At 41.4% G+C, this 27,526-nt stretch overlaps 2 protein-coding genes across 3 annotated transcripts in view; both read left to right on the forward strand.

Annotated features, from left to right (window-relative positions):
- The window catches only part of LOC109873726 (EH domain-containing protein 1-like), a 28,168-nt gene extending 20,866 nt beyond the window's left edge, over positions 1 to 7,302 (forward strand). The window contains exons 3-5 of the mRNA XM_020465415.2: positions 4,407 to 4,819; positions 4,982 to 5,146; positions 5,293 to 7,302. Coding sequence (XP_020321004.1) covers positions 4,407 to 4,819; positions 4,982 to 5,146; positions 5,293 to 5,814 — 1,100 coding nt within the window. The 3' untranslated portion in view covers positions 5,815 to 7,302. The remainder of the gene's footprint in view (positions 1 to 4,406; positions 4,820 to 4,981; positions 5,147 to 5,292) is intronic.
- An 11,650-nt stretch (positions 7,303 to 18,952) lies between these two features.
- On the forward strand, positions 18,953 to 27,024 carry LOC109873943 (adenylosuccinate synthetase isozyme 2). Of its 2 annotated transcripts, XM_020465638.2 has the most exons (13): positions 18,953 to 19,470; positions 20,536 to 20,638; positions 20,732 to 20,800; positions 20,915 to 20,965; positions 21,053 to 21,119; positions 21,358 to 21,465; positions 21,598 to 21,679; positions 24,352 to 24,478; positions 24,580 to 24,734; positions 24,876 to 25,000; positions 25,161 to 25,258; positions 25,385 to 25,534; positions 25,641 to 27,024. In XM_020465638.2, the coding sequence occupies exons 1-13, from the start codon at positions 19,246 to 19,248 to the stop codon at positions 25,691 to 25,693; spliced, it is 1,413 nt and encodes a 470-aa protein (XP_020321227.1). In that variant the 5' UTR covers positions 18,953 to 19,245; the 3' UTR covers positions 25,694 to 27,024. The 2 variants fall into 2 exon arrangements, with proteins under 2 accessions (XP_020321227.1, XP_031665304.1); XM_031809444.1 differs by having other exon boundaries at positions 19,206 to 19,470; positions 20,915 to 21,119.
- The last annotated feature ends 502 nt before the right edge of the window (positions 27,025 to 27,526 follow it).

A 27,526-nucleotide genomic window follows, 5' to 3' on the forward strand; every position in this document is an offset into this window, starting at 1 on the left:
CCCTCCTACTGTGAAAGACATTTGCGGTTGATATATTATCGATTATATATTTTAAAAATAACCTGAGGATTGATTATAAAAAACGTTTGACATGTTTCTGTGGACATTATTGAAACTATTTGGAATTTGTCTGTCGTGACCGCTCATTCCTGTGGATTTCAGAACATAACGCGACAAACAAATGGCGGTATTTTGGATATAAAAATCATCTTTATGGAACAAACGGAACATTTGTGTAACGGAGTCTCGTGAGTGAAAACATTCGAAGATCATCAAAGGTAAATAATTAATTTGATTGCTTTTCTGATTTTCGTGACCGAGCTACCTGATGCTAAGTGTACTTAATGTTTTACCGTGCGATCGGTAAACTTACACAAACACTTGGATTGCTTTAGCTGTAAAGCATAATTTCAAATTCTGACATGACCGGTGGATTAACAAAAGGCTAAGCTGTGTTTTCCTATATTGCACTTGTGATTTCATGAATATAAATATTTATTGTATGTAGCGCTATGCTATTCAGCGGTTGTTCATGACATTTAACCCGATAGGGGGATTGCAGCCATAAGTTAAACAGCTCGGGAAATTCCAGAAAAATGTCATGGCTTTAGAAGCATCTGATAGGCTAATTGAAGTCAATTGGAGGTGTACCTGTGGATGTATTTCAAGGGCAACCTTCCAACTCTGTGCCTCTTTTGCTTGACATCATGGGAAAATCTAAAGAAATCAGCCAAGACCTGTCTGGTTCATCCTTGGGCGCAATTTCCAAATGCCTGAAGGTACCACATTCATCTGTACAAACAATAGTGCGGAAGTATAAACACCATGGGACCACGCAGCCGTCATACCACTCAGGAAGGAGACGCGTTCTGTCTCCTAGAGATGAATGTACTTTGGTGGGCAAGTGCAAATCAATCCCAGAACAACAGCAAAGGACCTTGTGAAGATGCTGGAGGAAACAGGAACAAAAGTATCTATATCCACAGCAAAACGAGTCCTATAGCGACATAACCTGAGAGGCCGCTCAGCAAGGAAAAAGCCACTGCTCCAAAAACGCCATAAAAGCCATATTACGGTTTGCAACTGCACATGGGGACAAAGATGGCCACCCCCGTGCTTCACGGTACAATGTCATGTTGTGGGGGTGCTTTGCTGCAGGAGGGACTGGTGCACTTCACAAAATAGATGGCATCATGAAGCAGGAAAATTGTGGATATTTTGATGCAACATCTCCAGACATCAGTTAAAGTTAAAGCTTGGTTGCAAATGAGTCTTTCAAATGAACAAGGACTCCAAGCATACTTTTAAAGTTGTGGAAAAATGGCTTAAGGACAACAGTCTAGGTATTGGAGTGGCCATCACAAAGCCCTGACCTCAATCCCATAGAAAATCTGTGGGCAGAACTGAAAACGTGTGTGTGTGTGTGTGTGTGTGAGCAAGGAGGCCTACAAACCAGACTCCGTTACAACTGGCTCTGTCAGGAGAAATGGGACAAAAGTCACCCAACTTATTGTGGGAAGCTTGTGGAAGGCTACCTGAAAGGTTTGACCTAAGTTCAACAATTTAAAGGCAATGCTACCAAATGTTAATTGAGTGTATGTAAATATCTGACCCACTAGGAATGTCATGAAGAAATAAAAGCTGAAACTAATCATTCTCTCTTATTCTGACATTTCACATTCTTAAAATGTGGTGATCCTAACTGACCTAAGATGGGGAATCTTTACTAGGATTCAATGACAGCAATTGTGAAACTGAGTTTACATGTATTTGGCTACTGTGTTTGTTTGTGTGTGTGTGTGTGTAGACTTCGACTTCAACTGTACATACATACTAACACAACATTGAACAAATCTATAGACACAACAATTACGTAAAGTGATATTAGTCGAGCACCAATCCTTCGACAGAGGAAGATCGGGCTCTACGTACACAGGTCGACGCCTTTCAGGCTTCTCTTCTGGTTTAATCAGCAGAAATGTGATTTAATAAATAAATTACTTTTTACTAGGCTTTAAGTAGCCTAGCTATTGCATATAAAAGAACAGCTCTGCACCATTTTATAATGGATCTCTTTAATGTATGTGTGAGAAACGATGATCGGATGAAGACAGCTGTTTCTCGCTGCTCAAATGGAACGCTGAGTCAGACTGTTCTCTGCATTGTACTTCCCAAGCACATTTTAAAAACTGTGGACGTTGATAGTAATTGTGGCCTTTCCCTTTAAACAGTTTTTTAAAAGTCTCCAGCACAGCGTGCCAAGGCAGAGTCAGTGCCCTGCTGCCCTGTAGTTCAATTCAGAATGAACAAATAAATAACTGTTCTAAACAGAGGTGAGGAAGAGGTCTCTTTGTGGTCCCAGTGTCTCCCCGCTGCACAATTAATGCACCAAAGGCTCTTTCCTGTTTGTCATTCAGGGGAGGATATTGTGTGGGGCGAAGTCAATCCTGTCGTAGAAATGGAGTGAATAGAATGGACTTTCGTCCATTTTAAAAGATAAGTGTGAATGTCAAGTTTGATGGGACATTATTTTAATGTATAAAGCGTCTGTTCTCATTCAGAACCAAGAATTTCTTATGATTTCCTTTTGAATGTTGATCGTAAACAAATGCTTAAACATTTTCTATTTTGGAGTGATGTATATTAATTACACACTTAATAAAAATATAAATGCAACATGTAATGTGTTGGTTTCATGAGCTGAAATAAAATATCCCAGAATCTTTCCATATGCACAAAAAGCTTATCTCAAATGTTTACATCCCTGTTAGTGAGCTTTTCTCCTTTGCCAAGATAATCCATCCACCTGACAGGTGTGGCAGATGATTAAACCACATTACCTAGGTGTACCTTGTGCTGGGGACAAAGGCCACTAAAATGTGCAATTTTGTCACACACAACAATGCCACCGATGTCTCGTTTTTTGTGTGTGTGTACGAATGGCGTACTGACTGCAGGAATGTCCACCAGAGCTGTGTATGGCGTTGTGTAGGAGAGCGGTTTGCTGATGTCAACGTTGTGAACAGAGTTCCCCAGGGTGGGATTATGGTATGGGCAGGCATTAGCTACGGACAATGAACACAATTGCATTTTATCGATGGCAATTTGAATGCACAGAGATACCATGATGAGATCCTGAGGCCCATTGTTGTGCCATTCATCTGCCGCCATCAACTCATGTTTCAGCATAAAAATATACTGTCCCGTGTCACAAGGATCTTCTCACAATTCCTGGAAGCTGAAGTCGTCCCAGTTCTGCCATGGCCTGCATACTCACCAGATGTCATCCGTTGAGCATGTTTGGTATGCTCTGGATTGACGTGTACGACAACCTGTTCCAGTTCCCACGAATATCCAACAACTTCGCACAGCCATTGAAGAGGAGTGGGACAGCATTACACATGCCACAATCAACCAACCAATGCATATCTGTATTCCCGGTCATGTGAAATCCATAGATTGGGGCCTAATGTATTTCAATTGACTCATTTCCTTATGAACTGTAAATCTAAATTGTTGCATGTTTTATATTTTTGTTGTGTTTTATGTAGGCTAGACCTAGTGTTCAACATTGTGCTCCAGAAAACAACTATGAATAAGACCTGACGCTTATCTTTTAGAACATGAGGGTGAAATGTGAAGCCCAAATTCGCTTGCATCATCACATCAATTTCATAAGGCTTTACTGGGTGTGTCACGTACAATGAACTGGATTCTGCTTTATCCATTTCTATGCTCCGAGGTCATGGGTGAAGGGTCAGTGTCGGTGTCACACTGAGAAGAGGGAGGAAGATGGGTGTTTGGTTAAGGTTTTCCTGGCACAGGAAAAACACATTTTGTGTCTCATTGTGAAATATACCTGTTTTTGGCTCTGTAGCTGGGGGGTGTCTGTTGCTGTGTGGAGAGAGACCATGGAGACAGGATAAGCTGGAATCTGAGTTTGATTTGCATAGAGAAACAACCACACTCTTACTATGGTCTAGTCTTAACGGTCACCCCCCCAAAATGTTGTTCAGAAAATCACTGTATATGGTTAACATATTGGATCATAATTTTGATTAAAGATCTAAAACTATTGATGTTAAACTTACAAGTTTGATCTCCGTAATGTTTCCTGGGTCACAGAATGCCTTTTTCTGAAGCCTTTTTTTGGTGGGTGGCCCATGGACTACTAGGAGCAGCTCACACCAATTGAAATCAACAACAATTTGATTTATGTGAATATTTCCACTCCTTACATAATCAGATGCCATAAACTTATTGGACTGGAATTTGTTAGAACGCGTCTCACACAATTTTCATATGATTTAAATCTTAACCTTTTTGATAAAAGGATTTAATTCACATTGATGTTTTGCAGATTTCACACCCCTTTTTATTTGAACAATTCTCTTTCCTCTCTTCAGGTTATGACTTTGCTGCAGTGCTGGAGTGGTTTGCAGAACGCGTTGACCGCATCATCCTGCTCTTCGACGCCCACAAGCTGGACATCTCAGATGAATTCTCTGAGGTGATCCGCGCCCTGAAGAACCATGAGGATAAGATGCGGGTGGTTCTGAACAAGGCTGACCAGATTGGCACGCAGCAGCTGATGAGGGTCTATGGCGCCCTCATGTGGTCTCTTGGTAAAATTGTTGGCACTCCAGAGGTGATCCGGGTGTATATCGGTTCTTTTTGGGCTCAGCCGCTCCTGGTCCCAGACAACCGGAAGCTTTTTGAGGCTGAGGAACAGGACCTTTTCAAGGATATTCAGGGGCTGCCTCGGAATGCTGCTCTGAGGAAGCTCAATGACCTCATCAAGCGGGCTCGCCTCGCCAAGGTGAGACCTAGGTCTCAAATGTTGGGGCTTGTTAACAGTAACATTAATCTCAGAAAGCAATTACTCTACTGCATTATTGTATCACCCTCATTGTGCTGAAATCAATTGATCAGTGGGTAGCTGTTTAGGTCCAGATGTGATTTTAGTCTTCCCTCCCTCCAGGTCCACGCTTACATTATCAGCTCTCTAAAGAAGGAGATGCCCAATATGTTTGGGAAGGATAATAAGAAGAAGGAGCTGATCGCCAACCTCGGGGAGATCTACACGAGGATTGAGAAAGAGCACCAGATCTCACCTGGAGACTTCCCCAAACTAGCTAAGATGCAGGTACATAAATATACATTATTTCTAGTGGAGGTAGTACTTCTGTTGTGGCCATGTAAGTAATGATAGCGGTAGTAGTGATGAGCATTGCAGATACCTTTTTACTTGACTAGAATTCCCCTGACTTCTTCAACTTTATGAACACACAGGAGATCTTGGCAAACCAGGACTTCAGTAAGTTCCAGGTGGTGAAGCCCAAGCTGCTGGAGGCCGTTGAGGACATGCTAGCCAATGACATCGCCAAACTCATGACCCTCGTCCGCCAGGAGGAGGCAGCCATGCCCAGTCAGTCAGTCCAAGGTGGTGCCTTCGAGGGCACCATGAATGGGCCCTTCGGCCATGGCTACGGCGAGGGTGCAGGTGAGGGCATTGATGAGCTGGAGTGGGTGGTGGCACGAGACAAACCCACCTACGATGAGATCTTCTACACCCTGTCTCCTGTCAACGGCAAAGTGTCTGGTGCCATGGCCAAGAAGGAAATGGTGAAGTCCAAGCTGCCCAACACAGTGCTGGGGAAGATCTGGAAGCTGGCCGACGTAGACAAGGACGGTTTCCTGGACGACGAAGAGTTTTCCCTTGCCAATCACTTGATCAAGGTGAAGCTTGAGGGTCACGAGCTTCCCACTGACCTGCCAGAACACCTTATCCCCCCCTCCAAAAGGGGACTGTAGAATTGGAAATCTGTCATATATGGCATTGGAATAGGCCTGAACAAGTAGAATGGTGCTTAGAGGTGTTTGGGAGAGCTGAGTGGATGGGATGAGCTAAAAGGGTTAGTATTTTCGGCCAGGGTAAATGTGACTGTTAAGTGGGTGTTCGATAGCAAACCGCCTAGATAAGGTGTTGTGGGGTATGGGAATGTGACATAAATTGTGGTGTTGGGGTTAAAGTAATGTTAGCCTGTATATGACAATTGGCATAGTCCATTCAAAAATAGAAAAAGAGAAATAAACATGTTTAACTTATTCATCACCTGTGAATCCCTGATCTTTATTATATTTCTCATCATTTTCATAAGGCCTTTGATGTCATTTGTGCTCAATCGCATTTAAATTTCTCATTGGGCCATGTCCAAAAGTGAATTCAATTTATTCCTTTGATAAAAAATGTCTCGTATAAGAGGGTTTGTATACTTCTACAGGTCACTCAACAAATCAAATGATTAAAGAAATAAGGGACGCTCATAACAAATATATGCTGGGGAAAATTATATTTAATCCTTGTCTTCCATTAAGTTCGATATGATTTCTCTAAGTTTAGTCAATTGTTTATTCTACTTACAAACATTTAATCAAAATATATCATTTCTAATCAAAACAATGTGTATGTTTAGCTTTTCTAAAGCCATTATAAAGCAAAGTGTTCTTTGAGTCTGAAAACAAGAGTTGCAGAAGCACAGGCACCCATGGAAAGAAAAAAGCCTGAGCCTTTTGGGTAAAACACTGGCGTCTTCAAAGGAAATGTGGCTTTAAAGTCTGAAAACAAGAGTTGCAGAACTACAAATATAGGGCTACCTGTTGGCAGGGCAAATATTGGTCACCCCATAATGAATGATAACAATAGACAAGGTATTCGTGTTCGTCCCAGCATGCCAAACACTTCTGCTTTGTTCTCTTGTGTAGACTCAACTGACATGCAGATGGTACATCAACCTTACATTTATCTGAACTTCTCATTAATTGATTAATAAGTTCAGATTGTTGTGCCTCCTATTGTCACGGACTTGTAGATTTATTAGATCACAGACAAACGTTTGTCTTGGACAACATTGCCTAGCTCCTGGTGTCTTTAACAGCTGTCTCCTGTAAACCATTTTGTCCAAAATTATGAAATCTGTGACATTTAAGCTACATTTTGCCATTTCAGTCAATTTATCATATGGATTTTTTTTTTCTGATATTGTCCAGATCTAGTTGGGCATACAGTATGCATTAACAAAATGTCTGATCAAATATATTTATGGAAAACCAATTAACTGATTTTAGGGGACAGACTAGCTTCAAAATGCCAGTTTGATCCCTGGCAGTCACATCTTTGGTTAGCCTTTAATGACAGTCGCTGTAGACGTTTTTGTAGAAGTGCCTCAACTTTACAGCTCTTAAATGTTCATATGTACATTGTTTTTAGTCTATTTTGAAATAAAATTGTATTATAATACATTTGTTTTTTTATAGACTTTGTCTGTTTTGAAATGACTGGATAAAACATTGCTAAAATTGTCCTTCATTCCAGTGCAGTAGTCCCTTATAATTAACTATTTGAAAATGTACTAACTGTTCAAATGCATTAGTAAAATACACTTTGTATAAATATGCTTTAATTTTGCCAAATGTTCAGTGGGAACATGTGAGCTCATGCAGCCAATGTTAGCTTGTTGTAGTGATGCACGGTTTGACAGCGTCAGCATGCTTCAGTTCAGCTGGCGGCTAACCGAACAAGTTTGTTTGCATACTCCCTTGACCTTAACTTGAAGAAAAAAAAGCTACAATAGTACAATTTGTCCATTTTGATACTTCGTAGCCAGTATACACTTCCTCAAGGTAACAAATATGTTACTAATTTGGAAGATGTCTTAGTTGTTCAATTTTACATCAAACTAAGATGTTTGGTGCTGTATTTTAATGACAAAAAAATGTGCACGAAGACGTGTTGTCTCTTCTATAGTATAATGGCATTTGCATAATTGGATGTGCAATCCACAACCTACTGTGCGGGTGGATAATAAGGATTCCAAAAAGGAAATAGTGTGGGGGGGGTGTAAATATACAAATGTATTTTAAATTAACAATCAACCTGCTTTTTGGTAAAATAAAAATAAATAAAAAATTCTAATCAGACCCTACACATGCTCAGAAGTCTCCTGTGAGGGCAGAACATTTCCTAGCGACAATAGTCCTTGCAGTGCTTCTGCTGTGAAGTCTTGGAGCACCAAAAACGTATCGGCTGCAGATCTGTCCACCTTCTTGGACACTTCACTTGATTGATTTAAAACATCAGCAACTGGTTGCAATGCATCCACTGCCATATCTTCTTCAACACTGTGGCCTCTTGCCATTTCAACTCTCTTCACCGTCTCCACATTGAAGATCTGCTGTACAGCCCTGATCCTTGACACCTCAACCCCTTTCACCCTAACAGTGCACTCAAGGAAGTCCAGAGTATGAACCCCACCACAGTGGCAACATGTTCCATTCACAGATTCTTCAATACCATACTTCTGCCGTCTGCAAACATTTCACACGTGACCATATCTTTTACAATTCCCACACTGTAGTGGTTTGAACACATGGTCTCTGTTCAGGTGGTTTCCTCAAACAGTATCTATAGGCACTTCTCCTTTCTTCCATTTTACCATAAGGTGCACTGACCACACCTGGGATTTTCTGAATAAGGTACTAGTCATCTATCTAACGAGACTCCAGCTATAACAACTTTGGCAGGCGCCCTGGTCTGAAGATCAATACATGTTACTTCTGATGTGGGCAATTTTGCCAGATCCAGTACAGCTTCTTCTGTTCTTCATCGACACAATTAACCAAAACAAGGCCGCTTCTAGTCACCTTGATTGAACCCACCTTTCCCACTGCTCTCTTCACAGTCCTCGATAGTACAATTTCCCAAATGAACCTCGTCTAAAAAAACGCAATACAAAATGCATTATTGTACCAGTCCTTGTCTTCTACAACTTTAGCTTGTTCTCCATTGTCACACACTTCACTTGCCGCACTTTCAGATGGATGCTGCCATTTTGGAACCGTTATCCATCTCCCTGTCATAATATAATTCTGTTATTTATATTGTATTGTCATTGTCTCTCATTGAATGAAAAATGCTTTACTGAATAATCCCTGCTGTTGACAAATCACTGACGAAGAGGCGTAGACTTGGCTCACGAGTGGTGCAGCGGTCTAAGGCACTGCATCTCAGTGCTAGAGCCGTCACTCCAGACCCTGGTTATATTCCAGGCTGTATCACAACCGCCTGTGATTGGGAGTCCCATAGGGCAACGCACAATTGGCCCAAGTTACGTTTTGGCCAGGGTAGGCCGTCATTGTAAATAATAATTCGTTTTTAACTGACTTGCCCAGTTAAATTTAAAAAAATTAAAAAGACTTCAGCTCTGAACATTGGCTTGCCTCCAGAAAATAATTTGTGTGCCAGAACACTCACCGAAGTCCAAATATAACAAAAACGTCACAATTTCGTCACGGGTCGGCCGTCCTTTGTAAATAAGAATTTGTTATAAAAGTAATGTTTGGAAAAGATTTGGTGAAGCGGTAAAAGAGGATGATAGACAGTGCTATGTTATGTGAGATGCTATAAAAATTATTCACAAGACGGGGACTTCAAAAGCCTACTGTTCAGATGGTTAAAATGGAAACTAACAGCCCCCTTAAGGGAAAAGTCTTTTTTTTCTGACAGGAAAAAAAGCTATGTGCATACTGGCTATCCGTAGGCAAACATATTTGAAGGAAAATAAGTTAGCAGAATTCTCTGTTATTCAATAAAAACAATATTTAGAAAGGGGGCATTAGTGGGGCAATACGCCCTCCCTTTATTGGGCAAAATATGGTGCCGACAGAGGTGGTCACCTCGCTTCAGGTCCTTAAACTATGCAGTAACACAAGCATTTCACCACACTTGCATTAACATCTGCTAACCATGTGTATGTGACCAATAACATATTTTATTTGAAAATAATTATGGATTTAAAAAAATAAAAAAAAACATTTTAAAACGAAAACCTGATATTTCTTGAGTCAACCCCTTTTAATATGGCAAGCCTAAATAAGTTCAGGAGGAAAAATTAGCTTAACAAGTCGCATAATTTCTGTGGACTCACTTTACGTGCAATAATAGATTCAACCACAAAGACCAGGTAGGTTTCCCAATCCCTCACAAAGAAGGGCACCTGTTGGTAGATAGGTAAAACATTTTTTTTAAAGCAGACATTCAAAATCCATTTGAGCATTGTTATTAATTATATTAAAAATACTTTGGATGGTGTATCAATACCAGTGGCAATCAGTCATTCAGGGCAGGTGGGGCAGAGCCACCTGTTTTGAGCCCCACCTGTTTAGATAAAAGACACTTGTTTTTTGTTGCCTGTTTTGCATGTTATTTTGGCATTAATACGTGTCATATACAGTGCCTTCAGAAAGTATTCAGACCCCTTGACTTTTTCCACTTTGTTAGGTTACAGCCTTATTCTAAAATTGATTAAATAAATGTACCTTCAGGGGTCATTCAATTCAATATTCATCAATAATAAAAAAGCAGTTTCTGGCTAAAGAAACAAGACTACCAAAGGAAATCCATGAACTAATAGTACAGGTAGATGGCAAAAACGATACTACAGAGAAACAAAAAGAACTTGAAATTATTCAAGGACGATCTAATGTAATCTATTACAAAAATAAAGCAAACTGGATGGAATATGGAGAAAAATGCACAAAATTCTTCCTGAATCTAACAAAAATAATTTGCAGAAACTCGTTACTGAAGACGGCGTCATCTATGATTCTACGAATTCGATTTTAAAAGAGGAAGATAATTATTTTTCGGCAGATGTTCTCTTTTCCGTCTCATCCTCTCCCACTGAATGAAGATTACGGTAAGGAATTCTTTCCAAATAATATAAAAAATGGAAAATTAACAAATGTACAGAAAGATCAGTGCGAAGGCCAAATTACAGAGGAAGAACTTTTTGAGGCTATTAAATCCTTTCAGTCTGGAAAAACCCCAGGGCTTGATGGCATACTGGTAGAGGTATACCAAATATGTTTTGATATAATAAAATCTCCATTGTTAGATTGTTTTAACTACTCATATAAAAGGTAGTCTGTCAGGTACTCTGCAGGAAGGTCTGATTTCTCTAGTATTAGAACAAGACCCAGATGGCAAATATAAAGACCCAGTCTATCTAAAAAACTGGAGGCCCCTTACACTTCAATGTTGTGATGCAAAAATACTAGCGAAATGCATAGCACTCAGAATTAAAATAGTTTTACCAGGTATTGTTCATCCTGATCAGTTTTTTTACATGGACGATACATTGGAGATAATATACGACCACTACTAGAAATAATAGAACATCATGAAACATAAGAAGCCAGGAATGGTATTTATAGCAGACTTTGAAAAGGCATTTGATAAAGTAAGACTGGATTTTATTTATAAATGCCTGGATTTTTTCAATTTCGGCAATTCCCTTATAAAATGGGTAAAAATAATGTATAGCAACCCCAGGTGTAAAATAGTAAATACCGGATACTTCTCAGAGAGTTTTGAATTGTCAAGAGGAGTTAAACAAGGGTGTCCACTGTCACCATATCTATTCGTTATGGCCATCGAAATGCTAGTTATTAAAATCAGATCCAATAACAACAGAGGATTAGAAATCCAAGGCTTTAAAACAAAGGAGTCCATGTATGCCGATCACTCAAGTTTTATGTTAAGTCTGCAAGGTAGATCCTTGCAATGTCTTATTAAAGATCTAAACGTTTCTGTACTCTCTGGACTAAAACCTAATTATGATAAGTGTAAAATATTACGTATTTTTTAAGGATCCAATACAACTTTTACATTACCCTGAAGCTTACCTATAAAATGGGCTGATGGTGAAGTAGACATACTCAGTATTCATATCACAAAAGATATAAATAAGCTCTCCACAATGAATTTCAATAGATAACTTGTAAAAATAGACAAGATCCTGCAACCTTAGAGGTAAATACCTGTCTATTTATGGAAAAATTGCCCTGATTCAACTCCTTAGTCATATCTCAGTTTACTCACTTACTTATGGCGCTGCCTACTCCTGATGATTCGTTTTTCAAATCATATGAGCAAAATATATTTAGCTTTATCTGGGATGCTAAAACCAGACAAAATAAAGTGTGCTTATCTATATAATGAAATGGGTGGGTTGAGATTATTAAATATAAAAGCACTAAACCTCTCTCTAAAAGCTTCACTCATTCAAAAGTTTTACTTGAACCTTAAATGGTTCTCAAGTAGATTAACAAGGAAAGCTCATCCTTTGTGCAGATGGCCATGTCTCATTTTCGATTAACTGAAAATTATACTTTTTTCAAAGTATCTGTCTTTTTCAAACAAGCATTGCAGAGCTGGCTACAATTTAAATGTCATCCCCCTGAAAAGATAGAACAAATTATGGCTGAACTCAAATGTGCTGGTTTATAAAATACCTATATTTATGGGAAAGATGTTTGAAAAGGGTATTTTGTTCTTAAATGATATTGTAAATTGTAATGGTAGAGTTATGTATTTCATGGAGTTGTACGGAATTGTACGGAGAGGTCTGCTCAATCCAAGAGTACAACCAATTGATTACAGCACTACCCCCAAAATGGAGGAGGCGGGTAGCAGCGGGAGGAGGTAGGGAACTGGTCTGTCTGCCCAATATAAAGGATCAAAACTGGAGGAGGTGGGTGGCAGCGGGAGGTGGTAGGGAACTGGTCTGTCTGCCCAATATAAAGAATAAAAACTGGCGGAGGAATAACAATAGCATAAATAGGAAAGTATACCAGTTTCATTTGAGGACCAAGATGTTGACAACTGTGCCATACAGATTGCAAAATAGTTGGGAAGAGATTTTTGATACACCCTATACAATAGAGTCGGTTTATGAGTTGATATATAAAACAACGCAAGATTCAAGACTTTGTGCTTTTCAGCTAAAATTATTATATTGAATTCTTACCACCAACAAAATGTTGAATATTTGGGGCATAAAATCATCGAAGCTCTGCAGATTTTGTTGTGAGGATACAGAATCAATAGACCATTTATTTTGGTATTGCCCTCAGGTAGCCTGTTTCTGGTCTCAGGTTCAGGAATGGCTGAAAATGCATAGCATTGATCTAAAATTGACCCTAGAAATAGTACTGTTAGGAGATCTGGAAAGACCAGGTTAGTCAATTACTAATACTCTTAGTAAAAGTATTTATCTTTGACACGCAATCTGTAGATTAGATAGATTGAAATTGTACGTTAAACATCATAGCATAGTTGAAAGATATGTGTTGCATAGGAACACGAAGTGGGTGGCCAGCAGAGATAGATGGGATGGGCTGAGGGAATGAGGGTTGGTATGTGGAATTGGAGACAAGTGGGAGGGGAGTTAGAAGAAAAAAAAGTCCCCATAAAACACAAAAGTACATTTGAATGACACTAGGTGGAAGTGTTTTTACAACTAATGCTAGTTTGCCTGAGGCTGATGCTGTGCAAGTGTTTGTACACATGCATATATACACTCTCTCATTCAAATAAACACATACAAGAACACACACATGCATGTAATAGTGCCAGACATGCACACAAACAGTTGGCATTGCTGTTATGATTTCAGAAGCCCTTGATGTCCTTTAAAAATATATTTTTTTAAATAATTTTTATTGTTGTTTGCTGTTTTCTTCTGTCTTTTTCTTTTTTCTCTTTAGTTCATTCTCTTGGTTGATGCATTGGGGGGTTCTTGGGGGTGGGGAGGGGAATGAATATTTGTACTTATTTTCTTCCGGGGGGGGGGGGGGGGGGGCTGTGGGAGGGGTCTCGAATGGTTGAGGGACATTTATTTAGAAAGAGAGGGTCCAGATTGTCTTGCCCAGCTGGTTTTTATGGGTACAGGCTTTGCAGCTCTTTCAGAACATCTGCTATCTGGATTTGGGTGAAGGAGAAGGGGGGTCGATAGCAGGCGGCAACAGTGAGAGACTTATTTCTGGAGAGATTGATTTTTTAAATTAAAAGCTCGAACTGTTTGGGCATAGACCTGGAAAGTATGACAGAACTTTGCAGGCTTCCTCCCCCTTTGGCAGTTATATCTTGATGGAAAATGTTCTAGTTGGGTATGGAAATCTCAGAATTTTTGGTGGCCTTCCTAAGCCAGGATTCAGACAAGGCAAGGACATCAGGGTTGGCGGAGTGTGCTAAGGCAGTGAGTAAAACAAACTTTGGGAGGAGGCTTCTGATGTTAACATGCATGAAACCAAGACTTTTTCGGTTACAGAAGTCAACAAATGAGAGTGCCTGGGGACACGCAGGGCCTGGGTTAACCTCCACAGTAGGATGAGTGTACAGCTAAGGCTATCAAAACTGGTTGTCTAGTGCGTTGGGGACAGAGAATAAAAGGAGCAGATTTCTGGGTGTGGTAGAATAGATTCAGGGCATAATGTACAAACAGGGGTATGGTGGGGTGCGGGTACAGTGGAGGTAAACCCAGGCACCGAGTTATAAGAGAGGTTGCATCTCTGAACGGGCTATTTATCCTGGGTGAGGTCACCGCATGTGTGGGAGATGGGAAAAGGAGGTATCTGAGGGAATGCAAAGTGGGATTAGGGGCTCCGCAGTAAACTAAAACATTTATAACTATCCTAAAAAAAAGTGTACAAGGCATATTGACATTTGAGAGAGACATAAAGCGAGGCATAAAGCAATCACAGGTGTGTATTGGGAGAGCTAGCTAAGGCAACAACGGGTAAGACAACAACAGCTAATCAGCTAAAACAACAACAACAGGTAAAATGGCGATGAATGGGCAGAGAGGGTCGGTTAACTACACACAGAGCCTGAGTTCGAGGCTGGGGCCGACAGATAAACAAAAAATGAACAAAATGGAGTACCGTTATTAGTGAACAGTCCAGCAGGCATCAGCTATGTAGCCAAGTGATCATAAGGTCCAGTGAACAGCAATAGATGGAACAGGGAAGCCGTGGGGTCATCGTTACTATGCTACCACGCTGAGACACAGCGTTTAGCAGGGATTACAGCCTCGAGTCTTCCTGGGTATGACGCTACAAGCTTGGCACACCTGTATTTGGGTTTGAGTTTCTCCCATTCTTCTCTGCAGATCCTCTCAAGCTCTGTCAGGTTGGATGGGGAGCGTCGCTGCACTGCTATTCTCAGATCTCTCCAGAGATGTTTGATCAGGTTCAAGTCCAGGCTCTGGCTGGTCCACTCAAGGACATTCAGAGGCTTGTCTCGAAGCCACTCCTGTGTTGTCTTGGTTGTGTGCTTAGGGTCGAGGTCCAGCGTGCTCTGGAGCAGGTTTTCATCAAGGACGTTCCTCTTTGCGTCGATCCAGTCTCCCAGTTCCTTTCACTGAAAAACACCCCCTCAGCATGATGCTGCCACCACCATGCTTCACCATAGGAATGGTGCCAGGTTTCCTCCAGACGTGACGCTTGGCATTCAGGCCAAAGAGTAGAATCTTGGTTTCATCAGACCAGAAAATCTTGTTTCTCATGGTCTGAGAGTCTTTAGATGCCTTTTGACAAACTCTAAGCTGGCTATCATGTGCCTTTTACTGAGGAGTGCCTTCCATCTGGCCACTCTACCATAAAGGCCTGATTGGTAGAGTGCTGCAGAGATGGTTGTCCTTCTGGAAGGTTATCCCATCTCCACAGAGGAACTCTAGAACTCTCTCAGAGTGACCATCAGGTTCCTGGTCACCTCCCTGACCTAAGCCCTTCTCCCCTGATTGCTCAGTTTGGCCGGGTGGTCAGCTCTAGGAATAGTCTTGGTGGTTCCAAACTTCCATTTAGGAATGATGGAGGCCACTGTGTTCTTGGGGACCTTCAATGCTACAGATTTGTTTTGGTACACTTCCCCAGATCTATGCCTCGACAAACTCCTGTCTCGGAGCTCTACGGACAATTCCTTCGACTTCATATAGACAGGTTTGTACCTTTCCAAATCATGTCCAACCATTTAAAATTTTCACAGGTTGACTCCAATCAAGTTGTAGAAACATCTCAAAGATAATCAATAGAAACAGGATGCACCTGAATCTTATGGCAAATGGTCTGAAAACTAAGGTATGTTTTTTGCAAACGTTTTAAAAAAACGTGTAAATATTTCTAAAGACCGTTTATTCGCTTTGTCATTGTGAGGTATTGTGTGTACATTGCTGAGTTGTTGTTTTTTTTTAACAGTTGACCCGTGCACCACTAGACAAGTGCCTGTTTCACTTCCTTTCCCGCCAGAGTTGCCATATAGGCGGGTTCCAGAAAATTGGTCTGTATAGGTTGCGCTGTTTTGGGCTCCTTCTAGGTTACACCGCGGCCGCCGTGGCATTTCAAAAAACGTATTTCAATATGATCTGCTGCTGCTGACTGTCAGGCAGTTTCTGATTGAGTGAGGAGGGCCGAAGCCTTTTAGCCATGACCTCAGAGGTCCGGAGGGGTGTGGTGTTAAGAGAGCGCTACAGCAGGCAGCTGAAGACAGAAGCACACTTGCACGTCGTGAAAAAGTTTTACCAGTTGTAGGTTTTATTTGATGTATTTATCTATGCAAGTCAGTTAAGAACAATTTCTTATTTACAATGACGGCCTACCAAAAGGCCTCCTGCGGGGATGGCGGCTGGGATTCCAAACAAAACACACATTACGACAAGACAGACACCACAACACTACATCAAGAGAGACCTAAGACAACAACTTAAATAACATGGTAGCAACACAACATGACAGCAGCACAAACAGTATTGGGCACAGAGAACAGCACATAGGGCAACAAGGTTGAGACAACAATAAAGCACGCGAAGGTAAGTTATTTAGATTGACATTATGGAGACACCTACTTCCAAACCTTTTCCCATAAACACAATCAAGAAATAACGCTGACATTACTGGAATACAAATATAAGCGCATTAGATTAATTCGGTCGGAGGTGATTTGCATTCTAATGTCGAATTTACTTATGGAAAATCGTACCAAGCGATGGGTTTTACGCATGCTCTGTTCTAGCGCTGCGCAAGTGGACATTTGAAATGGAAGTTATGGAACTCCCTCGCATGCTTCTGTTGTGGAGAAAAGTCCACAATGAAACTGACATTAAATGTGGAGTATGATACATGTGCGTTAGAGCACTCACGTCTGTCGCCTTGAAGTTCTTTGAAAGGCTGGTCATGGCTCACATCAACACCATTATCCAAGAAACCCTAGACCCACTCCAATTTGCATACTGCCCTAACAGATCCACAGATGATGCAATCTCTATTGCACTTCACACTGCCCTTTCCCACCTGGACAAAAGGAACACCTATGTGAGAATGCTATTCATTGACTACAGCTCAGCGTTCAACACTATAGTGCCCTCAAAGCTCATCACTAAGCTAAGGACCCTGGGACTAAACACGTCCCTCTGCAACTGGATCCTGGACTTCCTGACAGGCCGCCCCCAGGTGGTAAGGGTAGGTACCAACACATCCGCAGCGCTGATCCTCAACCCCCTCAGGGGTGCATGCTCAGTACTCGCCTGTACTCCCTGTTCACACATGACTGCACGGCCAGGCACGACTCCAACACCATTAAATTAGCTGATGACACAACAGCCTGATCACCGATCACGATGAGACAGCCTACAGGGAGGTCAGAGACCTGGCAGTGTGGTGCCAGGACAACAACCTCTCCCTCAATGTGATCAAGACAATGGAGATGATTGTGGACTGCAGAAAAAGGAGGACTGAGCACCACCCTATTCTCATCCACAGGGCTGTAGTGGAGCAGGTTGAGTGCTTCAAGTTCCTTGGTGCCCAGATCACCAACAAACTAACATGGTTCAAGCACACCAAGACAGTCATGAAGAGGGCACGACAAAACCTATTCCCCCTCAGGAGACTGAAAAGATTTGGCATGGGCCTTCAAATCCTCAGAAGGTTCCGCAGCTGCACCAGCGAGAGCTGTATCAGTGTCTGGTATGGCAATTGCTCGGCCTCCGACCACAAGGCACTACAGAGGGTAGTGCGTACGGCCCAGTACATCACTGGGGCCAAGCTTCCTGCCATCCAGGACCTCTATACTAGGCGTGTCAGAAGAAGGCCCTAAAAATTGTCAAAGACTCCAGCCACCTTAGTCATAGACTGTTCTCTCTGCTACCACATGGCAAGCGGTACCGGAGTGCCTACCACATGGCAAGCGGTACCGGAGTGCCGAGTCTAGGTCCAAGAGGCTTCTAAACAGCTTCTACCCCCAAGCCATAAGACTCCTGAACATCTAGTCAAATGGCTACCCTGACTATTTGCATTGCCCCACCCCTTTTACGCTGTCACTTTAATAACTCTATCTACATGTACATATTACATCAACTAACCGGTGCCCCTGCACATTAACTCTGATCCTGTACCCCCTGTACCAAGCCTCTCTATTGTTATTTTACTGCCACTCTGTAGTCATTTGTAACTTTTATTTCTTATTCTTTTTGTAGGTATTTTTTTTTATTGCATTGTTGGTTAATGGCTTGTAAGGAAGCATTTCACTGTAAGGTCTACCTACACCTGTTGTGTTCTGCGCATGTGACAAAATTTGATTTGGATATGTTGGCCTACAAGTAGCCTAGCCTATTAATTTATATGCTAATGTAGCCTTATAAAACCATTTGCCACATATTGAAATGATGTTATCTCTGGAGTCATTGCAAATCAATTTGTGCCAACTATTAATGGCTGTGTTTGTTTAGTTAATACAATTGTAAATTATCATTTGTGCTCATAGTCACAGCTCTATCGCAATTGCCAGCTTGTTGTTAGAATGCATTAGATTGACGGTAAAACAAAACAACCATTTTTTTTCAAGAATATTCAGTTCATATCCATATTATTAATATTCGTTCGGTGATTGAAATTCCAGCAACAAAACCAATGTTACCTGTAAATCTGATGTAGTTATGTACATGCCAAAATGGATTTATTTATAATAACAGCGTTCAAACGAGTTCATTTTACATCAATACATGCCGATTTATCTGGCGAGTTTAATAAAGGCGAATTATATTTTGTCTTGCAACATATTCAAATTCATGTATTATGTCACGCTACCTCGCAATATTATTTTGATGGAAAACTGAATTTTGATCATTTCGTCGTTACAAGTTAAGTAGATATTCATTCATAATTCGCTGTATTATGTTATGGAAAAGGGGTTTATTAGGTTTAATGTGTCAAACTCCTCTATTACTACGAGAAAGGGGCTAGTTTTCAGGGATTGTTGGTGGGTTTTGTATGGACAATAGGCACTTTTTTTTTAAAGCAAACCTGGCAACCTTGTTTCCCGCTATTTTTATCTTCCGGATTTAAGCAAGGCTCATGGCAGCAGATAGCACAATGTGTAATGGCCAAGAAACGGCCTCCATGAACGGAGAGCCATCTTTCAAGCGACATCGGGAGAGTGGACAGGTCGAGTCCCTGCGGATTCCGAAGGAACCTCGGAATAAAGTAACCGTGGTCCTCGGTGCGCAATGGGGAGACGAGGGAAAGGGGAAAGTGGTTGACCTGCTAGCACTGGACGCGGATTTAGTCTGCCGGTGTCAGGTACGTAGCTACTTTAACTAGCTAGCAAACAAGGCATTTTGAACTTGACAAAAGTACGCCAGTCGTTCTGCTGCGTTGGCTAGGCAAAACCAATTCTAGTTAGTGTATATAATATTTAGGAAATGTGCTTACTAGATGATAACTTTAGCTATTTAGCAACTTATCATGCGAACGTTAGCATTGCTAGCTAAGCATGTTATCTGGTGGTAGTGGGTAACAACCCACAACAACAAATGGGTTATCTAGCTACAGTAACGAGTGGGTATAGTTTGGGACGTTTCAACCGGAATCTGTTCCAAACACTTCGTAAATAATAAGGTTGCTAACAAACAACGCATACAAAGTTGTATAGTGGGCAGAATAAGATACCGGGATACCGAGTGGGTAAATGTGTTACATTTTTCCGAATAAAACGTGGTGATTGAAAAAGGTATCACTCTGGTAGCCTATAGACAAGCTTTAAGTATAAGCTATGTGGTGAGTTGATGCCTATTCGGCAGCTATTTAGCTAGGTGAATTGATCATCCTACTTTGTATGTGCTGTTTGTTGGCATCCTTGTTATTTAAGTTTTGGACAGATTCCTGTTGGAAAGTTCCACAAATTATGCCCACCCTACAGTAACAATTGCAGTTCGCTAAATGTCTTTTGTCGGCTTCCCTGGTAAAATACTGCCTACATTGGTTTCATATGACTAGTTTTGACTGGTGAGTAGTAAACTGTTATCTCCTGTTAACTACACAAACACGTGTCTGTTTTTTGTACTAAACTGAAGTTTTATAGCTGTTGAAACAAAGCTTTTCCAGTTAACAGGTAGTTTACTTATTCACATTTGTCTGTGCTCTGTGATGTAGTTGTTTAAAAAAAAAACGTGAATAAACTTATCTCCGGTGGGGGTGAAACAAATTCATGCTCTCTGTACTTTCAATGCCTTTTTCCTGAAGGTTGGTAAACAATGGTGCAAAAAAATGTTTCCAGTTAACTGGTACTTACACGTTCGTTCACTGTGGGCTGTACTCAATTTCTGCTCCTTCTCTTGTTGTTCATGTAAATGTTGTCTCTTTCAGGGAGGCAACAACGCAGGCCACACAGTGGTGGTGGACTCTGTGGAGTACGACTTCCACTTGCTGCCCAGTGGAGTGCTCAACAAGAAGGCTGTCTCATTTATTGGTGAGTTGACCCTCTTATACTTCAGCCTCCACGATGTTTTCATTGGTTTGGTTTCCTATTCAAACCATCCGTAACTGAACTGCTCATCCACAGGGAACGGGGTTGTGATACACCTGCCTGGCCTCTTCGAGGAGGCTGAAAAGAACCTGCAGAAAGGCAACGGTGAGTATTGGCAATTGAAGAGGCCTGCAGGAAAGATGATGGTGATTAAAAGGATGAAGGAAGTTGATTCCACTGATGACACTTGACCTGCTATTTGTATTTGTCATTGTCCAGGACTGCAAGGATGGGAGACGCGGTTAAAGATATCTGACCGTGCACACATTGGTAAGACATGGCTGTTTGATTTACAAGTCTTTGGTTTAGTGTCTTGCAATTCTATGAATGTATGTTTTTTTGTGTGTCTGCTTTTAGTGTTCAACTTCCACCAAGCTGTTGATGGGATCCAGGAACAACAGAGACAGCTACAGGCGGGAAACAAGTGCGTGGGTTTTATTTTATGAGGAAGTGATGGTGACTGTGATTTGGAGTGCTTATCTGAGACTCTTTGAAGACGACGCCCTGTTCTTCATTTTACTATGTGGTGAAAGTGGTTGTAGCAACAATAACAAAATATTGAAGTCATGGTAGCCTTTTAGGGCTACTGCAAAGGCAGTGTTCATTAATGCTGTGGCATTCCTGAATGTCCATTCTTCTGATTTTGATTGATTGTTTTCCAGTTTGGGAACCACCAAAAAGGGCATTGGACCTGCCTATTCTTCCAAAGCTGCTCGCAATGGACTGCGAGTCTGTGACCTTGTGTCTGATTTCACTGTCTTTGCAGAGAAGTTAGTACCAAAATTATTGTTTGTAAGAATGCATGTAATTTCCCTGAAATACACTTTTGAACCTTAATGATTTTAATGATCACTAAAAAAGTTGATGTTGATTGGTAGCTGATGGCATTTCTTCGTCCACAGGTTCCGTGTGTTGGCAGGGCAATTCCTGACTATGTACCCCGACCTAAATGTTGACATTGACAATGAGCTGCAACAACTGAAGGTGAAAAGAACACAGCTTTTTTTATTTTACCTTTATTTAACTAGGCAAGTCAGTTAAGAACAAATTCTTATTTTCAATGCCGGCCTAGGAACAGTGGGTTAACTGCCTGTTCAGGGGCAGAACGACAGACTTGTACCTTGTCAGCTCAGGGGTTTGAACTTGGAACCTTCTGGTTACTAGTCCAACACTCTAACCACTAGGCTACCCTGCCGCCCCTTTAATGTCCCAATATACACTACGATTCAAAGGTTTGGGTTCACTTAGAAATGACCTTGTTTTTTTAAAGAAAAGCAAAAAAGTTGTCCATTTAAAATAACATCAAATTGATCAGAAATACAGGGTAGACATTGTTAATGTTGTAAATGACTATTGTAACTGGAAACGGCTGATAAAAAAAAAAAAAATATCTACGTAGGCTTACAGAGGCCCATTATCAGCAACCATCACTCCTGTGTTCCAATGGCACATTGTTAGCTAATCCAAGTGTATCATTTTAATATTCCACAAAAAAAATTGGCTGTTTCCAGCTACAATAGTCACTTACAACATTAACAATGTCTACACGGTGTTTCTGATCAAGTTGCTGTTATTTTAATGGACAAAAAAAGCTTTTCTTTCAAAAACGAGGACATTTCTACGTGACCCCAAACTTTTGAACGGTAGTGTGTGTGTATTATAGCTAGCTTAATTTAAAATAAAATCTTTGTTCTGAGCCATAAATCACCTGCCCAGGTTGCAGTCAAATCAGATGTTAACGTGAAATGCTTACTTACAAGCCCTTAACCAACAATGCAGTTCAAGAAATAGTTGAGAAAATATTGCTAAATAAACTAGAGTTGAAAGTAACATTTAAGATGATATAATTACGAGGCTATATGCAGGGGGTATCAAGTCAATGTGCAGGTTAGTCAAGGTAATATGTAGGTAGGGGTAAAGTGACTATGCATAGATAAGCAGCAGTGTTAAAACAAAGGGGCGGGGGGGTCAATGTAAATAGTCCGGGTGGATGGGTGGAAGGCAGGAAGCTTGGCCCCAGTGATGTATTGGTCCATACGCACTAAACTCTAGCGTCTTACCATCGGATGCCGAGCAGTTGCCGTATGAGGGGATGATGCAACTGGTCAGGATGCTCTTGATTGTGCAGTTGTAGGACTTTTTGAGGATCCATGCCAAATATTTTCAGTCTCATGAGGGGAGAAAAGGTGAAGATGGCACGACAACACGACTGTCTTTGGACCATGGTAGTTTGTTGGTGATGTGGACATGACCCTCCTTTTCCTGTAGTCCACAATCATCTCCTTTGTCTGGATCACATTGAGGGAGAGGTTGTTTTCCGGGCACCACACTGCCAGCTCTCTTGACCTCCTGTTTAGTCCCAGGGTCCTTAGCTTAGTGATGAGCTTTGTGGGCACTATGGTGTTGAACGCTGAGCTGTAGTCAATGAACAGCATTCTCACACAGGTGTTCCTTTTGTCCAGGTGGGAATGGGCAGTGTGGAGTGCGATTGAGATTGCGTCATCTGTGGATTGGTTTAGGCGGTATGCAAATTGGTGTGGGTCTAGGGTTTCTGGGATGATGGTGTTGATGTGAGCCATGACCAGCCTTTCAGAGCACTTCATGGTGACCGACGTGAGTTCTACGGGGCGGTAGTCATTTCGGCAGGTTACCTTTGCATTCTTGGTGACATGGACTATGGTGGTCTGCTTGAAACACGTAGGTATTAGCTTTGGTCAGGGAGATAGTTGCTGTGAGTACACACCCTGGTAATGCATAAAATTAATATAGCTTGTGTGGTTGGCTTTCCCTTTGTAGTCCATAATAGTTTGCAAGCCCTGCCACATCTGGCGAGCGTCAGAGCTGGTGTAGTAGGATTCAATCTTAGTCCTCTATTGACGGTTTGCCTGTTTGTATGAGGGCATAGCAGGATTTATTTTAAGTGTCTGGATTAGTGTCCCGCTCCTTGAAAGCGGCAACTCTAGCCTTTAGCTCGGTACGGATGTTGCCTGTAAATCCATGGCTTCTGGTTGGGATATGTACTTACTGTCACTGTGGGGATGACATCGTCGATGCACTTATTGATGAAGCCAGTGACTGTGGTATACTCCTCAATGCCATTGGATGAATCCCGGGAACATATTCCAGTCTGCTAGCAAAACAGTCCTGTAGCGTCCGTGTCATCTGACCACTTTCGTATTGAGTGAGTCGCTGGTACTTCCTACCTTTGCTTGTTAGCAGGAATCAGGAGGATATAATTATGGTCAGATTTGCGAAATGGAGGGAGAGCTTTATGCATCTGTGTGTGGAGTAAACGTGGTCTAGAGTTATTCAAAAAATATATATAATAATTGTGACACGTGATATGCTGGTAGAAGTTAGGTCAAACGGATTTAAGTTTGCCTGCGGATAAAGTCCCTGACCATTTGGAGCGCCGCTTCTGGGTGAGTATTTTCTTGTCTGCTTCTGGTTAGGGATGCTAGTCCACTTATCGCTTGTTTGTGCCCAATGAATGTGATCCTGTTCTCTCTACAGACAATTACTGTCTCAATTGAGCTGATTCCATGCAGAACAGCTCTTGTTAGTCTTTCAGGGGGAGCTAGAAAACTTAAGATACTGAGATGTTTCTCTATGTAGGTAGGTGGTCACTGATTATTTTTTTTCTCCCTCTTTTCCAGGTGTATGCTGAGAGGTTGCGGCCCCTTGTCACCGATGGGGTGTACTTCATGCACAAGGCCCTCACTGGTCCCAGTAAGAAGATTCTGGTGGAGGGAGCCAATGCAGCCCTCTTGGATATTGACTTTGGTGAGAACAGAAGGGTTTGAGGGGGGGTAAATTATTATGCTATTTAGTGATGGCCATTGGAATATAATTTGAAGGATAATCAAATAATTTGTCTTTTTCAGGCACCTACCCGTTTGTGACATCCTCTAACTGCACTGCTGGGGGGGTGTGCACTGGCCTGGGTGTGCCCCCGTCCTATGTGGGGAGAGTGTATGGTGTGGTCAAGGCCTACACCACCCGGGTGGGCGTTGGAGCTTTCCCCACTGAGCAGGACAATGTGAGTGGATAGTGTTTTCAAGAATTCTCTTAAGTCAGGGGTGTAAACTTACTGTCTAGGAACAGTCTCTTCTAGTACTTCATATTTACATTCAGTTTATAGTGAATCCCAGATCTGACTGCTTTGTTGATTGTGGTCCAGGAGATCGGCAACTTGTTGCAGTCCAGAGGGAGGGAGTTTGGTGTGACGACGGGACGGCGGCGCCGCTGTGGCTGGCTTGACTTGATCCTTGTCAGATATGCCCACATGGTCAACGGCTTCACTGCGTAAGGCTCGGTCTCGCCTCCTGCTTGTCCTTCTTTCTGGATGTGTTCCATACTGTATGCATTGTAATTATTGGATCACCGTGTTCAGTCTGTTGTACTTGTTCAGTTGCTGTCTATTTATTGCATAACTTTGTTTGACACCACTGTTTCTCTCCAACAGCATCGCTCTGACCAAGCTTGACGTCCTCGACACGCTGCCAGAGATCAAAGTGGGTGTGTCCTACACTGTAGATGACGAATCCCTTCCCAGTTTTCCTGGTAAGTTTCTCCCTGTCTAGGGGGACTTATTTTATACAGTTGCTCTGTTCACTTTACCCTTACACATTTGATTTGGCTTGCCCTGCATGCTGACTCCCATCTTATTCCCTGTCTTTCCCTCTGCAGCCAATATGGACATGCTGATGCGGGTGTCAGTGAAGTACGAGACGCTACCTGGATGGTGCTGCAGCACTGAGGATGTGCGGTGCTTTGAGGAGCTGCCCCCTCAGGCACAGAGCTACATCCGCTTCATCGAGGACTTCTTGCAAGTGCCAGGTTAGTCAAGAAACAAGTATTTATGGTGATTAAGCAGCCTTACTGAAAACCAACCTTGTTTTGATAATTTATGATATATTCACTGTGAATTTGATTTTATTTGCAGTGAAATGGGTTGGAGTTGGGAAATCCAGAGAAAGCATGATCAAGCTGTTCTGATCAGTTTGGGAACTGATATCTTTTGGTTTTCTTGCCATTACAACAGCTGATTGGGAGAAGAATGATGTTGAATACTTGGATGACCATAAACCTTGGGTTAAAGTCCCAAAGTCTGTTCTGCAGAAAAGCAAAAACTTCACCAGCAATGTTATTAGTGAAATGTATAACCTGCATTCTATAGCTTTCTTTTCTTCTGATATGACAAGACAATATATTGACCATTATGTTCATCCTCTGTGTGTAATGGACAGACGGGTATTAAATCTTAAACAACTGTGGTAACCATACCAGGCTTTCATCAACCATTTAATTGAAGTAGTAATATGTTTTTACAACTGTTTGGGTTGTTTTTTTTGTTTGCTTTCTTTTTAAAACAAGATTTAAAAATTACTTCACCTTGCAGTTATTTTTTACACTATCTTTGCTTAAGGGTTGCGATACTAGGCTAATGTTTTTAAGGAGGCCTCATAATTAGGTTTTTGGATGAGCTGGCCTGTTTTACGAAGGAATTATTGTCGGGATTTTAGATTCTAAAGGGATGCTGTCTGAATGCCTTGATTTCCTATTGATCATTAAAACTTCTTCAGGATTGGTGGGTCCCCTGCGGGGTGGTTGAGCTAACGTAGGCTAATGCGATTAGCATGAGGTTGTAAGTAACGAACATTTCCCAGGACATAGACATATCTGATATTGGCAGAAAGCTTAAATTCTTGTTAATCTAACTGCACTGTCCAATTTACAGTAGCTATTTCAGTGAAAGAATCCCGTGCTATTGACTGAGGCAATTGCACAGTTTTTAACATATTAGGCACATTTGGGCAGTCTTGATACAACATTTTGAAATGCAATGGTTCATTGAATCAGACTAAAACTTTGCACATACACTGTCATCTAGTGGCCAATATCCAGATGACACCTGGGCTGGTTAAATTATGGCCTTTCTCTTGCATTTTCAAAGATGATGGTACCAAAAAATACAGTATATAAAATATATAGTATTTTACCAGATCTAATGTGTTTTTCTCCTACATTCCTTTCACATTTCCACAAACTTCAGTGTTTCCTTTCAAATGGTACCAAGAAAATGCATATCCTTGCTACAGGCAGTTAGATTTGGGTATGTCATTTTAGGCGAAAATAGAAAAAAAGGGGCCGATCCTTAACCTCTTAAGATCAAGAACTTGTGATTGCACACAAACACACCTGCTGATGTTTAGAACCTGGGTGGAACTCCACTTTTAATGTATATACAAACTACAAATGTTTTCCATTTCTTTCGGTGTAAACAATATGCTTCTACCCTACAATTATCAATAAAATTCTAAGTGTCATTGCTGTTTTGTTGATTAGTATCATGTGCATATTCTTCTCTGGAGTATTTGGTCTGCTGTCCAATAAAAGCGGTAATTTCCCTTCCCTCTGTCAATGGCCCTGTTCAAGAGGATCATAAGCGTAATGTATAGTTGTTCATAAATTGACTGACTTATTGATCAAATTATGAGCAGTTATTTATGATTCAAGGTTCTTTGTATGTCAGTCGGCAGTTGTCTGCAATGTGGAACAAGTCCATTTTCAAGACTAGCCGTGTTCTTGACCATCAAATCCATGATGCATTGTGGGTAAATGGTGACTGACTAAGCGACAAATCTGTTGTAGCTAGAAACACAAGCGTTTCGCTACACCCGCAATAACGTCTGTTAAATGTGTATGTGATTACAATAAGTAGTTATTTATGATGCAATGTGATTTGTAGACCAGTCAATTGGCTGTTGCCTGCAATGTCGAACAAGCCTTATTTCGGCCCCTTTTTCTCTGGTGTTAATCACCGCTTCG

This window comes from Oncorhynchus kisutch, linkage group LG29, assembly GCF_002021735.2.
Source record: "Oncorhynchus kisutch isolate 150728-3 linkage group LG29, Okis_V2, whole genome shotgun sequence".
NCBI classification, from domain to species: Eukaryota; Metazoa; Chordata; class Actinopteri; order Salmoniformes; family Salmonidae; genus Oncorhynchus; species Oncorhynchus kisutch.

Bases quoted from the DNA above. Each gene is read 5' to 3' on its own strand.
- LOC109873943 (XM_031809444.1), top strand. From the start codon at position 19,246: ATGGCAGCAGATAGCACAATGTGTAATGGCCAAGAAACGGCCTCCATG. The intron at 19,471-20,535 runs GTACGTAGCTAC...TGTCTCTTTCAG, and splicing joins ATTTAGTCTGCCGGTGTCAG to GGAGGCAACAACGCAGGCCA. The intron at 25,259-25,384 runs GTAAGTTTCTCC...TTCCCTCTGCAG, and splicing joins ATCCCTTCCCAGTTTTCCTG to CCAATATGGACATGCTGATG.